The 18,023-nt window shown below is 42.1% G+C and overlaps 2 protein-coding genes across 10 annotated transcripts in view; one reads left to right on the forward strand and one right to left on the reverse strand.

Annotated features, from left to right (window-relative positions):
* The window catches only part of SLC66A2 (solute carrier family 66 member 2), a 165,521-nt gene that overhangs the window by 81,486 nt on the left and 66,012 nt on the right, over positions 1 to 18,023 (forward strand). For 3 of the 6 annotated variants that reach the window (XM_054000390.1, XM_054000400.1, XM_054000417.1), the window contains one exon: positions 2,094 to 2,720. The exons of the other annotated variants lie outside the window; for them this stretch is intronic. In XM_054000390.1, the coding sequence (XP_053856365.1) occupies positions 2,094 to 2,313 (220 nt within the window). In that variant the 3' untranslated portion in view covers positions 2,314 to 2,720. Of the gene's footprint in view, positions 1 to 2,093; positions 2,721 to 18,023 lie in introns of those variants that run through there. 6 annotated transcript variants of the gene reach the window in all.
* The window catches only part of KCNG2 (potassium voltage-gated channel modifier subfamily G member 2), a 53,737-nt gene that overhangs the window by 3,200 nt on the left and 32,514 nt on the right, over positions 1 to 18,023 (reverse strand). The window lies entirely within an intron of this gene.

Here is an 18,023-nt window from a genome sequence, read left to right on the forward strand (position 1 = left end):
GTTAATACTGTGGCAATTCTCTGCTATATCTCAGTACTTCCAGCTGAATAATAAACAGATTTTGATGTGGACAATTATAGGGCTAGTGCTGTTTCCTCTGTAAATGCTCATATAAAAGTGTGAATGCTCTGGGGACTTTGTGTGGAAGGCAAGTGTATACTTATTTAAGGGAAGTGTATATTTACTCAGTGTGACAGTTTGAACAGTTTGTGAAACAGTTTGTTGTAAGGAGTCCAGCCATGCTAGTGGGGTGTGTGACTCCCACTGGATGCTACAGGTATTAGGTCCCAATGCCCAACCTCGTTTTACTTGCCTATGCCAAATTACAGCAATAAGACATCAGCCGAGAATGGCAAAGCTGTGTCAAGCTGGTCCCCATTTCACCACTGGAGAAGCTGAGAACCTGGCACATCTATTAGCAGTTTTGCCTACATACTCAGCCATGGGAGTCTTTTGTTCCAGAGAGCCAAGGAAATTTTTAATGCACAGCACCACATGCTAACTTCATCCCTCTTGAAGTGTGTATGCACAGGCTTTTTCCCTGTTTGGAAAGAGAGCAGCCAGCCAAAGATTGATGAGGCTCTTGTCCTCTTTGCTAACTGCAGCCTTCCCCAAAATGTGGATATGTTTTAAGGGCTGTTGCACTGCCAGCAGTGAGAGTGTCATCACATTGAATGCAAAGCCTTGGGTTACCTCAATATGATAGCCAAAATGCTGAGGCACTCTGCGCACCTTACACTTAGGAGATTGAGACAATAACTAAAGAGATGTCAACAAGAAAAACAGATATGAAAAGGAATCCTCAGAGCCAGCATTTATGGTCCTTGTAGTAACCACACTAAAAAATTGTGATGCCTTGTGTTTATGGATTTTTGTTTTGTATTTCACTTTCAATTGGCACATGATGTACCTCCCACTGTTTCCCAGGGGGTCATGCTGATATGGAGAGAAAAATTACTTGTCCCATTGAAATTACTGTCAAGATTTTAAGCATATTGCAGGGAGGAACGATAATCTTATTTTACCAGTATAGTATTCGGATAGCCTGTCTTTAAATTCTGAATTTTGATATGTGTGAACACTAGGAGCTTAATTTATATCTGCTTCACCAAACTAATTTGGTCATAAGTAAGTATTTTTGTCACAAGCATAATACATAGCATATTAGATTTTGTTTCTAGGAGCTTTCCTCCTATCACAGCATAATTATGCTGTCAGGCTCTCCTATCAAATACAGAATCAAGATGCTTTCACATCACAACACAAATCTGGCTCTGTGAGCCAGAGAAAAAACTCACAAAGTCAGTGGAAGGACTCTCTGCCTGTACCACAATAACTTCTCTCCTTATGACCCAGAAACCAGCCCTCAGACCAATATTGTTCCAGAGCTCTGCTGCCTGGGAGTCTCTCATCAGGATATGCTTGATCTCATACCTAAGGGCAGTTGCTGGAGGTGATTTGCAGCTCTTCATCCTATCCTTGCAGGTGCTCTAGAGGATCAGGTTGTGATGTTATAGGATGACAACCCAGAGAAGAATAGCTATGGCTTGAGCAAAGCAACAGCAATATCAAGATGAATAACCCAAATGTGCTCTGACAGATGCACCATACTTGGACCACCATCTGTGGAAACTCAGATGCACCTTGCCTTAAGAGCCTTATCTGGCAGGAAGTGTTCTGGATTCTGATGCACCTTGCCTTAAGAGCCTTATCTGGCAGGAAGTGTTCTGGATTCTGATGCACATGTACAGACTTTTTGCGCCACTAAATGTTTTGGGAAAGTCAGTGAAGCCTATACAGAATTTGGCCTTAAAATAAACCTACAAAGTCACTAAGGTGATTAATAGTTAATTTGGCACCTAATTCTCCCAGGACTTTCTACTAGCTGCATATGGAAAGGAGACTCTCTGAAGCATTTTTTGGTGTGAGTTTTGGTGTAGGAGAAAACAGGAGTGAAGATTGTTCCTCACTAATGGGCTACCAGGGCAGATGGCTTCAGGAAGACCCTGTCTGCTCTCCCACACTGACATGTTTATCCTGTGTAGGTCCACAGACCTAAAGCATTGCTATTTATGTCTTCAGTCTTCCTGCAGAACTAAATCCCAAACGCAAGGGCGGGAGAAGCCTGGCAACCTTTGTTCAGCCAAGCTCAAGAAGCTTGGTGGAATCTGGAGCTCAGATAATCCAACACTGCAGAACCAAGCTGCATCTTTGCACATCAAGATAATGATAAGCTGTAATTTCCTCCATCCAGAGTCGTGGCTGGGGCCTGGCTTTTTTCCACTCTTCCCACGCTCCACAGCTGACAAATAATATGAAAGTCAAAATGTTTACTTTCAGTACAGTGGAGTGATAATGTTCTACAACACAGGGTTCACTTCAACAGGATGAAACAATCCCCCCTTCCAGCAAATGCATAATTATCTCCAGCAACTTGCTCAGTATCCTTATTAACGTATCACAATCTGAACAAGCCAGGCTCTGTCCAAAGGCTGTCCTAAGAATAAGAGGGTCTGAACATGCTTTTCAAAAACAGATCTGTGTGTCAATCCACCTGCCAGAGGTCTCTTTTTTCCACTAATTAAATGTCTTCCTATCCCTTGGACCATGTTCCAATGTCATCTGGTGTGACCTATTATTATTGTCACACGTTATCAAAAACAGCAACACAAAATTGTATTTCAGGCTCTTTGCACTTAATTTCTTTCGGTTGCAGCTGCTTTTCCTTTGTGGTTTTTTTTTCCTTGCTTGACTACAGCATTGGTTAATAAAGAAAAAAAAGGTAATTTTTTGCTTTCTAAACCTTCTGACTATGTGTTCCAGTCCAAATGGATGCTGTAATTCTGCTTGGGCTTATGAGGTTTTTCCATTCAAGAAAACAAAGCAAAAATTCTCAGAAAGGCACACACACAGATGGAAAAAAAAATCAGGAATTAATCAGCCAGTGGAACACAAGAAAAACAAGTCCTAAAAGAATAGGGCATCCTGCCCAAAATAGGTCTTCATCAAATCTGTATGTTCTCAAAAAAGATCGAGCTATACCAACTTGTGGCCATAAATGCGTCCAATAACAACTACACACTGCTTTTTACTTTTTATAAGCAAAACAGCTCTCTCTCATAACAAGTAACAAAATTTTTTCACCCTGTAATCTAATGGTTCCTTTTTTTTTCATATTTAGATTGATGAAATTGAGCCGCAGGGAAGACAGTTGTTTTTCACAAAGTTTGTATATTTATTTATCTGTGTACATTTGTTTCTTTCAAACCATGAGTAGTTTGGGTTTCTTTTTCATGCAGAAATTTCTTGAGTATGGGAAATTATCTGCAGTTGCACAGAATTTGGGGGCTATATACTGTCAACACATGACACAATGTCAACACAGGGAACAAGGAAAGAAAGTAAGAAAGACATCAGTGAGTAATTCTGTGCAGTCAAATTAAAGTGAGTCTCCTTCCTTAGGAACTATAGAAATTTGCTGTTTAAAAGCCAACCACAGCATCTTTCTTCTGGAGAAACATTTTCTTTGCCAAAAGTTCCTTTGGCAAAAGGGAAATTACAAAAGGAAAATCAGTGTCACTGGAGTTCAAATCCATCTGTATTCATTGTTCTGTATGGCCTGTCTAAAAGTGGCAGACATCTTTCAGAAACATTTTGGTTTGGCTTGCAGGGTCCATTTCACTTGTACTGAACCCTGTACTGAGCCTCAGAAAAACTCTCCACTGTGTGCTGTGTGACTTCTTGGCCCTGCCTTTGTCCTCTGGTCTCCTGAGAAGAAATTGTGACTCTTCCTTAGATTCTTGAAGGCTTTGACACCATCTTCTAATCCCTCTGCATTAGAAGATGTCAAAAGCCAGATCACCTCTAACTGCTCCAGTTCTTGTGTTGCTTTCCATGCACTTTTTTGAGACGTCAGCAGCTCCACAGCACTTTGAAGGAAGAAATTTCAATGCTGCCCACTTTGACCCTGCTGTGAGATTTGCCTTACTGTCAAATCTATACGTTAAGAAAAAAAGAAACTCCAACATGAGAGGCATTGCATACAAAAGTACTTACATAAGCTTGAAAATCATGACATTTCTAAAGTGATATTTTTGTACATGTTCACTTGCCCCTTGTTACTTGAGTCTTCAGGTTGCATGTTTCAAGTGTTCCTCTGTGCACATCAGATCAAACTCTTTTTTAACAACAATGTGGAAACTTGAAATTCTGATGCAATTGAGATCTTGGCATCAGAGATCTGTGTTAAGAGACCTGCAGACAGAGACCTGCAGCCCTGAGGCTGCTGACGAGTCTGCCTACAGTCCCCAGTCCAGAGGCTTAGGGTGTTCCCTTTGGATTTGGGTGGGAGGCTGAGCCACCTGTTTTAATGAACATTTTCAGGGTGACCCAGAAGACAGACACTCCTCCACTACCAATTATTCAGCAGCCCAACACTTGGAGCCTTTGCTGGGCTGCAGAGAGACTCAGCTCCTACTCCTATGGCTCTGTCCTAGTGCGTGGGAGCGTCTGGAGCACTGGATCATTTGTTCTCTCTTGTCATTGTAAAATGAAGAAGCCTTCCTTGAGAAAAATTCCAGCAAAAGACCAACATTCCCAGAAACATGCCTCACCAACGAAACTCAAAGGTATTGCTCACGCTGGCACTTTCTGATGAAAGGCAATTTTCTGATGAAAAGTGATTTTCTGGTGAAAGCATCCAGACAATTTTCACAGCAGGGATAAGTGCAGGACTCCTGCGATGTGACCGACCTTGGAAGGGCAGCATCCCACCCTGCCCTGGGGCACAGGCAGCTCCCCTCGCTCTGACCACCCACAGACACAGTGATTGTAACTCAGTGCTTCTGCCATTAACGCTGGGGTCAGGCTGAACTCACAGTCAGCCTGCTCCGAATATTTCCTTGTGCTCCTGAACAAAGATGATTCAGATAACTGCACAGCCTATCCTCAAAGCTGGCTGGCTATGAAGTCAGAATTTCTCTTTTTAAAGTCACCAAAGGGCCATGAAAGAGTCCTCTGCTTCTTGCTGTCCACACTTCGATCCGTAACTCGAGCTTAGTTTGTGCTTCATCTTCAGCCCAACTGCCAGCAAAGGTAACCTGTGCCTTCTGAGGGAGGGCTGTTGCCAACTTTGTGCAGCCCTGTTATGAACACAAGATAGCTCTTGTACAGCTTGTCTTTGTTGAGGAGAAAGGGCAAGGAGGTGGGCAGGAGCTACACCTGCTTACCTGCCTGAATTTCCCTTAATCCTGAAACAGCACAGCACAGCCCCAAATCACCACTTCTCAAAACTCCTCAGCCTGACATTTTTATCCTGCCAGTGCAGCTGCCAGCTGCAAATAAACACGGAACACCAAAAGGAACAAGGGAGATGCCAAAAGACTATGGCAGATGCTAGAAGTTAACTGCAGGGTGTGCTAAAATACCCAGCTAGAGTTTAATCAGCTTGTGGAATTGCATGCTGTGCTATTCACTTGCAGTCATGCAGCCAAAGGGTTACTGAGATACTTGCGTGTGCCTTTCATTTGTCTCAAATTGCTCCTCTGACCTGTAACTGTGAAGCCAGATGTCTGTGTTCATGGAAATCTCAGAAAAGGGCCGGGGAGTCAATGAGAGGGAAGAGAAGACCACATGAGGACTTTACCTATGACTATCCTTGTAGACTACAGAGACAGGAGACATGGATGGGCACCCCTGGTCCAGGAGGCTGCAGAGGGAACCAGTTGTATTTCCTTGGGTTATTATGCCCAATCCACAAGCAGCTGATGCTCTGGGCCATCTCAGCCCCAAACTGTACAACCAAAATTAGACACTGTAAGTAGGCCTCGGGTTCCTAAGCCATGTAAATACTGAGCTTTGAGATCTGTTTAACTGATACCTTTTTTCCTGGAAATGCTACTGATGTCTTAATAGCTGACTGCATGGATTTGGCATATACATCTGAACGGTGGTGAAAGACACAGACATGAGGGATTCAGTTGCCTATCTTCCAGGCAAGACTTACTATGATCCTAAGGCTTTCTTGTTTCCTGCCTCCTTCACATACTGCCCCTGACACATGCAGATACATTCTTTGGTCCACTATCCTGCCTCTTTTTGCTCCAGTAGAGCTGTCGAGAAGAATGGAAAGCAGGTAAGTAGTACTACAGATGTACAAAATACCCTCTCATTAATGCCCTCTTATTAATGCCTTCTTCTGAACTAGTTCTCCTCATGCCTGTGCCCATTTTAGCACACACTTCTCCAAAAGCAACAGTATTTGTAAGAAGGAAAAAATGCTAACTGGGTCTACTTTATGGAAAGCAACCAAAACCTAAAATCAGTAAGAAGTAGGAAACACAGAAAGAATAAAACAGACCATGAAATATCTATGAAACAGAACACCATCAACTTGCCTGATTTTCAGATGCCTATCAGGAATAAGCACAGCACCTCATCCAGAGAGGCTGGGGGAAATGTCAAGACATCCAATGTCTTAAAGCTCATCAGATTGTGACTGTGGCTGGGAGCAGCCTAAGGAATCAGTGTGAGCTCCAGCAGCCAGCTGCTCCTATCTCCCACTCTGATCATGCCACACACCAGGAGTGAGGGGCTGTACTATAACAAACGGAGAAGCAATACACCCTGGGTAACATTTTCTGCAGATGTGGTCCAGGAGTGGCTGGGAAGGACAGCACCATCAGCTGAATAACTGCAACGAGCAGGGGAGCCAGGAGGCCGAAGAAAAGGGACCTTACATGATCAGTCTGTACTGGCTTCTTGCAAAGAGAGCCCGTCACTAATTGACAGAAGAGTGTTGGCCAGAGAAGAAGTAGCTACACCAGCTTTCAGAACCTGGACTCTAGAAGACCCACAAGGTTCCAGAAAAGACCTCCTGCAAGAACAGGGAAGACCAGAGACCTTTTAAGATGAAGCTTCTCAGTTTCAAGGGTTGGTGGTGTGATGTAGCTCCCATGAGAACAGGGGTCTGAGCTCAGCTCAGAGGACCCCTCCAAGTCCTACGTGCCCATAAGGTTCAGCTGGCAAAGGAAATGATCTCTTGGTGCCACTAGAGTTAGCCCTTGGGGTCTGAGATCCCCACCTGGCTGGGCCACAGCTTTTGTCTGTGTATGAATGTAAGACATAAGCAGGCTATTACTAATATTTAGAGAATTACAACCTATATGTACAAGAATAGATTTACTACCATTTGCTTGAACAAATATTCTAAATCAAAACACTACTTTTGTACCTGGGGTCTGCTTGGACAATTTTGCAGCCATTCAGTGCCATCAGGAAACTGAAGACAAATAGCTACACAGGAAGACACAAGTCCAGGAAAACAAGGTATTGTATTTGAAACTCATCAACTCCCATGGCATTCGAGGCAGGATTTCAGAGACCCCTGCCCATATGGCTTGCTTGTCTTTGCCCTGCAGCTGACCCCTTTGTGGGAAATACCTGTGGGTGACCCAGGGGTCCAGGTGTGCCCAGGATTCCTGCACAGCCCGCTGTGCTTGGACCAGGCACAACCTGCCCAGCCTGGCCTCAGGGGGCAGCTCAGCAAGAGGATTTGTTTATCAGCCACTGCCACCGACAGAGGCAGGAAGGCAGGAAAAAGAACGATGATTTCACCAAGTCAAGGTGCTCTCCAAAGAATAACTTCAATTTAGAAACATTAATGTTCTTAGTATTTCCGACTAAAATTACTTTGGAATTTTCTATTTCTGGATTTCCGGAATTCTTTTTTTTGGGTTTGGCCCATTTCTTTCACTGAAATTGAAAGTAAAAGCCCCCAAGAGAATAATGAAGCACCAGGAGTGTCCTTACTGACAAGTGTCCCCCTCTTCCCCTGATTTTACATGAATAGAAATCTTCCTTCTTAGCCCCCTCTATTTTCTAGCTCTGATAGAGGCATCAGAGCCTTGGAAGTTTAAAATGTGTTTTTAAAAAATCCAGTATTTGCACATCTAAGTAAATGCTTGATCCTGAGCTTTCACAGGAAGAAGCCCAGTTACACTGCAACTTAGCAAATCTGACTTCTGAAGAACTGTATTTTCTATCCTAACACTCTGAAAACAAGGCAGACTCAGTTGGCACTTGGAAGAGCTTGAGCAATGGCACTTGGCACTTGCAGCACACCTGGTCCTCACAGACAGGGCAAGATTGCAGAAATCAAGGTGAGGGCTTGATTGGCTTAAACCAAACCAGCATAAAACTGCAGAACCAGAGCAGGGCTGATTTTTTACCAAGGGCACTTGGGTGCACTTTGAACAGTTTCCCCAGGGAATGGGAACACCTGCACACCCCTCCAAAAGAACCAGCCCAAAAGGGACAGGGCTGTGTGACAAAGTAGTGGAATTCCCAAGGCTTTCACACTTACCCAATATCTGGGAAAAGGTGATGTGGTGGCACCTAGCTGTGCTCACAGATATACACTGCCTAGAACTGTGGTCTTCCAAAACCCAGCACACTCTTTCCATCTTCTCCTCAAGCTTGTCTCACACTAAAAAAAGAATCTGTCTTGTTCTCCCTCTTTCTCTCACTTATTGATTATATTAAAAGATCAACTGATTCTTAATATAATTTAAAAGTGTATTTTCCCTCTTATTTACCCCAATTTCTCATTTCTTTCAATAATTTTTTGAAGCTCTTCTCCTCCTGCCTCCCACTCACTGCTAGTTCTGTTTTACTGACCCATATTTATTTTACTGGTTCCTGTAACCCTGTAACCTGCTATAAGATCTGAGGGTCTGTTTTTTTCCTTTGAGGAAAGGAGGACAGAGTCAAGCTTACTGTTTTCCTTTGACATTTTTTCCAAACTTATATCTCTCCCCCCTCAGTCTACCTTTATCCTCTTATCTGAGAGCAAGGGAAGGATTTGCCTGTGTTGCCTGTGGGAAGATTTGCCTTCCTGCTGGTAGTAGCTCAGGCACAGCTGGCAGTGAGCTCCTGCAGTGCCCTTGCACTGAAATGCTCTTAAGTTGTGATGGATTTTTGCAAGGTGGATGACACCACAGTAAAACCACACACACTGTCATATTCTCTCTTTCTGCTCAAGGCAACAGTAAAACAGTGCTTTCTGTAAGCGCACAAGAGCTTACCTTAAAACACCCAACATTTCTACTGTGTGTGAAGGCATCGAGCTGCAGACTGGGAGAAAAGCTCTGCAGTGTCTGCTCACAGTCAGAGCAGGGGACTTTTTGGGAGAGTGCTGCAATTTCTCGTCATCATCTCTACCCAGTGTACCAGGTGCCAAGTTTCCAGCACAGCTCAGGATGTATTGCATGGCTGGGACCTTCACACTCTATTTCCTATTTGAATCCAGGCTCCGTAAATGAGATGGGGCAAGGGAAAGGGATTGTTTGTGTGTGTGTGTGACTTATGGAAGGGTGAGGGTAGAGTTAGTGAATGGGCAGAGGGGTGGGCTGGCACATGTCCTGATGAACAGCCTGTTCCACCTGTGGATACACCCCACCAATAGCATATCCCAGCCCCTGTGGCACTCCCTACAAACACAGTCAGTGCTGGACAAGACAGCTGGGTTAGGATGTTGCCTTCATGGGACCAGACTCATCCCATGTCACTCTTCAGAGAGCTCAGACTTCTGAGCTTTTTCCGGCTGCCCTTGCCTTTAATCACAATTATGAACTGTCACTGCTCATTTCATCTTACTGATGCCTTCAGGTCTGAATATTCACAAGGGCCAAGAAAGCCCCAGACAGTGAGAAGATGTACAGCATCCTTGCTGGCACCTCCTATACTAGCAGGAGTCAGGGACAGGATGGTAATGGCTCACTGGCCTGGAAGGGCAGAAGAGGCTCTTGAGCTGATCCCCTGTGGAGCAGAGGATCTTGCCAAGTGGCTCATGAATCATCTGCATAGCTTCAGCTGAGCTGAGTTATAATGTTTAGAAGGACTGACAGAATGTATTTAAAAACTCTGTGAGATGCACACAGGCATGTCTAGATAAATGGTTTCCATTGTTAATTACCCACCCTGTAACACACTTTAATTCAGAGCATGAGTTTGTCCAACTGCAGCTTTCAATTATTTCAGTTCACTGTTGCCCACAGACGTTCTCTTATTATGATTCCCACTGCATTAAAAGCACTTCCAGTGTCTCATTAAAAAGCAGAACTTTGAGATTTTCAACCATTTTTAAAACTTTTTTTCAATTTGCCTGCCAAATGAATTCTGGACACAGAATCTCAAGCCTCACTTGATATCTTATGTTGGTTTTCTTCTACTATGAGATCTAACAGATTTTTTTTTAAACAATAAAGAAGCCAATTTTTGAAAAATGCCTTTTTATTAAGGAAGAATATTGTGCAGCACTAATTCAAATGTCTTACAGAAGTACCTACATCAGAAGTTACTTTCTTCTGAAAACTTTATAACCTCAAAAAATTATATTAAATTTGATTAATGAGTGGTGTTCTACACAGACTAGATCAAATGTGACTGATTGTACTCAATAATATGTTTTTGATGTTTTGATTACTTGGAACTAATATCATGCTTACCGTTAGAAAACCTAACAGCTTTATAGATTTCTCCTGGACCTTTCTCAAGCCTTTGTTTAAAAACTTTTCCAAAAAATCTTATAACCATGTTTTTCCCATGTGTATACTATTCAATTTGTCTTGAATATAAATGTCTACACTGCAAAAATCCCGTTTCAAAAACTTTTATATTTCATCTCCATTGCCACACCCTAGGCAATGAAAATGCGAGCATTTATAATGTTGAATGATTTAATGCAATTCTTCTAAGTGCCGTACACATGAATCAGCTCATTACCTCAGCCTAACTATATGAGTTGCAGCCAAATGTACATCTGCCTGCTTGCTTTCATTCCAAACCTCTAGAATTGATAGCAACGTATCCTGGAGTTCTGAAATGAATTTTCCAGATTATATTTTCATTTCAAATAAATGAAAGAGTTCTCTCTTTCAGAACACTGGGACAATACTCAGTAGGCCCACAGTGCCCAAGCTGTCCTACAAAAGGCAGTGGAGCAATCTATGGAATACAGGAGCTCTGCTGTACCCCCAGAATGTTAGGCTGTGATGAGTAGCTGTAGTAATTTTACAAGCATGTCTAAGGCCAAGCGGCTATTATTGTGAGATAGCTTTAGAAATTCCCTGGATGATTTACCTGGAAGTTTGGAGAACAAACTCACTGGTAGGGACAGATACTTAGGGGGGTGGAACCAGAGAGAGATATTAAAATAACTTAAACATGGAGCATATTTTGCTGGGTGAGCCACACTGCACCAAATATAAACCAGTTAATAATGTGACAAAGTTACAAATGCTTTTATGAAATAGTTTTAGCTGTTTAATTATTTATCACTAATGTTACATTGCAGCATATTTATATAATATTTAAAAGAAGACCCAAGCTTGCTATTTATTCATGAGAAGATATCCTGCAGACTGAAAGAGTTCATTGGCACAGAATAAAGTTATTAACAAGTCAAAAGTAATTTTCTTAGTCAACTCTTGCCTTATCCCAAGCAGGGCAGAGAAACACTCTGCATTTTTTTCACTTCTAAGCCTAAAACACTGCAGAGAATCTCAGGTTCCTCCCAAAGCCTATACTGTAACCTGCTGTCCTCAAAATGTTCCAGGGCAGATCCTTGACCCATAAGGATTTCTCTCCTTATTTGGGAAAAGCAATCCAATAGCAGGCGCTGCCATGAGAGCCACGGTTGGGCATTGAGAGCTCAGGCGGCGACTTCGCTGAGAGGTGGAATTTTGAGCAGAAGGTCTGCAGGCTAACTGAGGGACTCAGTGTAAACCTGTCATGCAGTGCTATGTCCCCACCCTCAATCTAAGGGCAATTCTTAGAGAAAGAAAATACCTCCTAATCCTCCTAATACAATGGAGGATGATTTTCTTACTAGGATGATGATTCCTTTATCTGCTCTTGAAGCAGCTGCCATGATGGTACTATCAGGTACAGCCAGTTGTTATCCAGCATTTTGTCCACACAACCAATTGCAAGAACAACCAATCATTCCTTCATATGTTTTCTATTTGTTAGCGGCTTAAGGCAGCCCTGCAAAGAGGAAGGACTGTCTTGTAAAAGAGTTGGCAAAGCTGGCATATGATGTGCTATTTAACCAGGGGTTAAATAGCCCCTGCAGGCAGCAGGGGTCCCGGGCAGTAGCTGGCAGAGCTGGTACAGAGGGCAGTGAGATGTACAGCAGTAATGCTGGCAACTCCCAGTACCCAGTGTGTCTTCTCAGTGCGTGAATACAGCAATCCTGAACTCAGAAAGATAAACTGATACTGAGATATGCTCCATATAACACCTGGATTTGGACAGCTGGAAAGGAGGGATTGAGATTCGGATCCACAAAGCAAAACCAAATGTGTTCTTTTACATTAGAGACTGTATCTATCAAATGCCTCACAGACAGCTCCCAGGAAAATCATCAAAGGACATGATCACCACTTCTCAGTATTTACAAAGAACATTTTGCCATTGGTCTCACGCTTATAAATTCCACCGGAGTCAGATAAAAGATGCACACCACTCAGAAAGCCCCACAGAACTTGACATTTAAGGTTTAGATTGAGCAGTGCAGAGGTTCTCAGCTCCGTGATTTTAACGCTGTCTGCATGACACACAGAAGCAACACCACTTATTAAAACCAAACCTCCTCACTTCCCACTGCTTTCAGACAAACCTGGTCTCTCTGAAAGACAACTTACCTAGCAAATGTCTCTGACCATCAGAAAGGAGATGCGAGACCATGCCAGCATGACTCAGACTTGAGAACTTTGCAGTTACTCCTCAGTTTGGATTCAGCATGAACTAATTTGGTCTCACTTGCAAAAAAGAATTTCCTTGCCTAGAAACATGCCTTGCAGGTGAGGCATAAGGAAGGTACCTGAACAGCAGTTACGTAGTTTTATTTTTATTATGATGGCCATAGACATTTTGTTTAAGATATTCTGCCCCAAAGCATTTCCAATCTAAAGGCAAGACTACACAGAACAGGTGATGGAACTAAATGAGGCCAGTTGAGAACTTCAACAAGAAAGCAAACATTTGCTTATTACTGATAACTGAAACTGTAAGTAAAGGATGCTATCTAAGCTTGTAATTTGGAGTGTGCGTTACCAGTTTGATTTAAGTACTATCTGAGGAGAAAACCTACTTTGGCTTATGAAAGGAATAAAAGTAAGAAACACCTTACTTCCAGTTAAAACAGAGTTCTGCAGTGCTCTGAGGCCTACATCCCTTAAACAAGGACATGTGAATATTAAACTGAATATGAATCTCATGCACCTACAGGAACTTCCTTGTGCACAACGTAGAAAAGGCAGGTGACCATTGCTACTGAGTCATTTAGTCTTTCCCTGGCCTCCAGCCAGCTGTGGCCTGAGGAGTCTGGAGCAGACGCAAAATGCAAATTAGCAATATAGGGTACAAGTACAGTAGATCAGTTCAGATGCCAGAACTGGTGATACTGTTAGAACTTATGATTTTTGCATTTCAACAGCAGAGCTGAGAGTGGTATAACAAATTCTCAGATGATCCCCAGGGAAATTAGTTAGTCCAATTCCCCAGGATTCTTTTTATAAAAAGTCACCCTCAGTGCCTATACACTATATATAGTTATCTGTAACACCAGCAGGGAGATATTTTTTAATACGTGTTTTTTGTTGACTGTGCTGTGATTTCTAGAACAGTTTATTCCACAATGAAAGTAAAAACACAACCTGCAATTTTATTAATACTTTCATTCATGAAAACAAACCATTTATGCATCACATGTGACTCTGAGTTAAAATTAAGGTCTCAGTATCACAAGCAGAACAACAACTGAACAGTCAGAAAAGAGGTAAAGTCATAAAAATGACACCAGTAATTCCAGAGTCTCAAACAGAGTGCCATCTTAGGACAGCAAGCACCACTGGACTTTGTCCAGCATGTCTGTATCTCTCTTGCACTGAGGAGCCCAGCACTGGACACTGCTCCAGGCGTGGCCTCCTCAGTGCTGAGCTGAGGGGAAGAATCTCCTCCCTTGATGTGCTGGCAGCACTTCACCTGATGCAGCCCAGGATACCAGCATCTTTCTTTGCAGCAAGGGCACAGTCAACTTGGTGTCCACCGGGATCCCCAGGTCCTTTTCTACCTATCTCCTTTCCCTCTGGGTGGCCCCAGCACGTACTGATGTGTGGGGCTGTTCCTCACCAGGAATGCAGGACTCTGCATTTCTTTTTGCTGAGTTTGCTGAGGTCCACAGTCTTTCTCAGCCTGTTTCTCCAGCCTGTCAAGGCCATTCAGGGCGGCAGCACAACTGTCCGGCCACAACTTGTCCAAAGTTTGTGTCATCAGCAAACTTGCTGCTGGTACACTCTGCTTCACCCTCCAGGCCACTACTAAAGAATTCTAAAAGGACTGGAACCAGTACAGACCCCTGGGGCACACTGTTAGTTACTGGGCTCCAACTGGACTCTGCATCACTGATCACCATGCTCAGGGCATGGCCATTGAGACAGTTTTCAGTCAGCCTCACCCTCTGCTCATCCAGCTTCTTACAGAACAGTTTGTCTATTAAAAGCTATTGAGAACCATTATACAAGACTCTCTTAACCTTGTCTGAGATTACTTTTGTGTGTACCTTTGTGAAATGAAACCTTTAGTCACAAGATTGTTTAAAATGCACATTCACAATTTACCTATTCCCCATCCTCAACATTATGGAAGTTGAAGCATGGTGTGTAAATTGAGCTTAGAAGGTTAAATAGTTTTGGCTTTATGAGCTATTATTAACTTCATTATTTATAAGTCTCTTTGTTGTAATGTTCTACAGCTGAAGGTTATTGAACCTTCCTATCACAGCATCTCTAATTAGGCTAGCTTTTCCCAACACCTTACGAAGTGTGGTGAAGAATGAGCTCTCTGATCTGCTTCTCCTGTTTTGCACTGTGCTGCTTACAAATGACTGAGCTCAGGGGTCTCAGGCCTATAAATGCTTTTTTGAATCAGGACAGAATGTTTGATATTATTATCTATGTTCCACCTTTTCCTCTCTGATGACAAAGACTGCTGTCTAACAAAGAAGAGAAGACTCATTTTCAGAGAGAAATGGTTGACATTTCTGTTTTCACCAAGAAAAAAATGAAGAGTCTAGTATGATGACCATCTGGCTTTCAGCTGAACCTCTCTGAATATCTTTTGGTTGTTTAGCTCTTACTGTATATTTAAAGCTTTTGCTGTAATATATCCCTGACTGGTTTACTTCTCTGATGTATTAGCTGCTTTCTTTAAGTCACTCGATAGCTGCTATTTGTTTAGAGAGGTGAGAAGTCCACTTAAAGGTAGGATATGACTAAAATGCCTTGAGGATACTCTGTGCCTCTGGCTATTTTTATGTCTTGGAGATGACTTTTGTGGTGGTCTTGAAAGAGCCTGGTGCCTGAGGGCTCCTGCTATGATTTTGTCTCAGCAGATTTAGCCTTTAGAGGAGACTTTTCACTATTAAATCTAAATCTCCCATTCAGAAAAGTTTGAAATAAAAAGTTTATCATTGTCTTGTTACTTTACATGGAAGAACCTGACTGCCTTCACATGTTTGTTTTCTTCACATACTTGAAGTGTCCCTTTCCTGAAATTTCCAGAAGGAGCTATTATATGCATTACTGAATTGGTGGATTTTATTTAATTTAATTAGTAAATAAAAGCTAAATGAGAAAAAAATGGACTAAATATATATCCTACTTTGGTAAGTGAAATGTAGTTCAGGATCTGATTCTGTTAACTCTACTGACAATTGTGCAGCATCTGAAATACACTATATTACTCCCAAAAAGAGTAACACTCAAGGTGAATCAAGGTGACCTTTAGTAAGAACAAGTATCTACAGTACAGGGAAGCATGAGCCTTCCCACTCTTGTTAAACCACCAGGGATTGCCACTATCATCCAGAACACCTGGAGCAGCTAATAAAGTTAACAAAATGTATGATTGAGTTTTCTGCTCTATTTAAGAAGAGAAAGGCAGGCACCTAAAATAATTTCATCACCCACCTGGTAATTATTTCTAACTTTTAAGTTCCCACACTTAACATCTTGTGTGAGGTCATTTACACCTCTGCAGGACATCACTGGGTGTAACAGCTGGTCCATTCAGATGGCATTAAAGGATCAGGGTATAGAAAATTGCTCCCCAGCATGGCTTTTTTTTTCATGATTGGCTTCTCTGTCTTTCCCTGAAGCAGTAACAGGACAGATAGATGGCACATAGAGATTTTGTTTTCTGTAGTAACATCAGCTCAAGGAAAAGCCACTGCTTGCTAGCTAGAGCACCTATACAGCCCTGACATGGAACCATAACAACAGCAATGTCAGCCAGAAAGCCTGGGAAATGTGCACACTGAGTATGGTGTGCCTTTGAAATAGTATTTACTATTTATTTGTTCCTTAGTCAGGAGGGACGTGCATCCTTTTTCTGCTTGTTAGGAGACTGCAAAGCCAGACCAAAGAGCTATCCCTGGGCACAAATTTTAATCTACATACTGGGGATAGAGCTCAGGATTATTACCATGAATTTGTATTCACATAAGCTCTCTTATCTCCACACATGTTACTTGCAGAGCTGCCTTGGCTTGCTAAGTCACACAGGGAGTACACACAAGGAGTCTGCAACCATGGTCCCAGACCCTACAGGGGATTCCAAGTGAGCAGATGCCTTGCCAGAAGTGATCCTTCACCAGTCCCCTGTGTAAGAGAGCCACCTTTGTCTCAAACAAAATAACCATTTCCAGTCTGTCCACAGACCTTCCCTGTCCAAAGTGCAGAACAAAGATTATCTGCAGGAGCTCTATGCTTTTAGAATTTAAAGGCACAGAAGAACATTGGATAATTTATTCTGATCGTCTCTGTATTGCAAGAATTTCACCTTTGTAACTTGATCTGCAGTTGATGCTTTTCTTTTGATTTAAGTAAATTCTCTTTAGCTGAGGGCTAAACAAAAGGACACTGAGCTTTTAACTGAAAATGTCTAAAAGCACGAAATCCACTAATTTTCTTCCTAGTCTGTCCCAGTAATGAATCACCTTGGTATTAAATACTGGCATATAGTTTCCCATATGAATTTATAAGGATTCAGCTTTTATCAATGTATCATTCCCCTGCTTAATTTAAAGGTCTTCTAGGTTATACAGTTCTCCCCTCATAAAAACCCCACGTATATGCCTAAACTACTCACCTTCCTTCCAATAATTTAAATCAACTGAAATGTTTAAGTTTCTTATTGTATGGCATTTTCCCCAAGTGTCTAAGATTTACAGGTTTTTAGCTCTCTCCCTATTTTTCAAAACACCATTAAAAACATGAATGTGAGAACCTGCAGTATTCTAGAGTCAGTCTCACCAATACTGCATACAGGCACAAAAAATCTTCCAGCTTTTTATAAATACACCCCATCTTAGATATTCAAGGATGACATTAACCCTTCTGACTTTATGCTGCAATAGGAATTTATGGTTGCTTGTACCCTAATTATTATTTAGAGCCTCATTTTGGGAACCAGAGTCCCTGCTTTTACATGAGCAAGCCTGCATTCATCTTTATTGCAAAATTTTGCATTTGACTATGAAAATGTGCTCCTTCTAATGGTTCCAGCATACCAAGAAATCCAGGCTTCTCTCATATGTTTGCTCAATCCTCATTATTATCCTGCTCCACCCAAAAAACGATTGGCCTATTATTATGAGTCCCTATTTATGTTCGGACCATTAGTAAAAACATAAGGTTCCTAAACTCTCATAATTCATAATTAAAGCAATAGTTCAGCTCTCACTTAAACCTGGGAACAGCTAAACGCTAAATACATCTCAGTTTTCAACAGTAAAATATCCCTTGTGCTTAGAATTCAGGGTACTAGAGCCCTGATGGCTAATTACACTAAAGGGCATGTGTTTTGGAAATGATATCTTAAAAAAACATTATTAGGACAACGTAGTGTTAACTAGTACCCAGTACTACCATCCTCAAACTTTAAATCACAAAAAACCCTTA

The sequence above is a fragment of the Vidua macroura genome, chromosome 1, assembly GCF_024509145.1.
Source record: "Vidua macroura isolate BioBank_ID:100142 chromosome 1, ASM2450914v1, whole genome shotgun sequence".
NCBI lineage: Eukaryota > Metazoa > Chordata > Aves > Passeriformes > Viduidae > Vidua > Vidua macroura.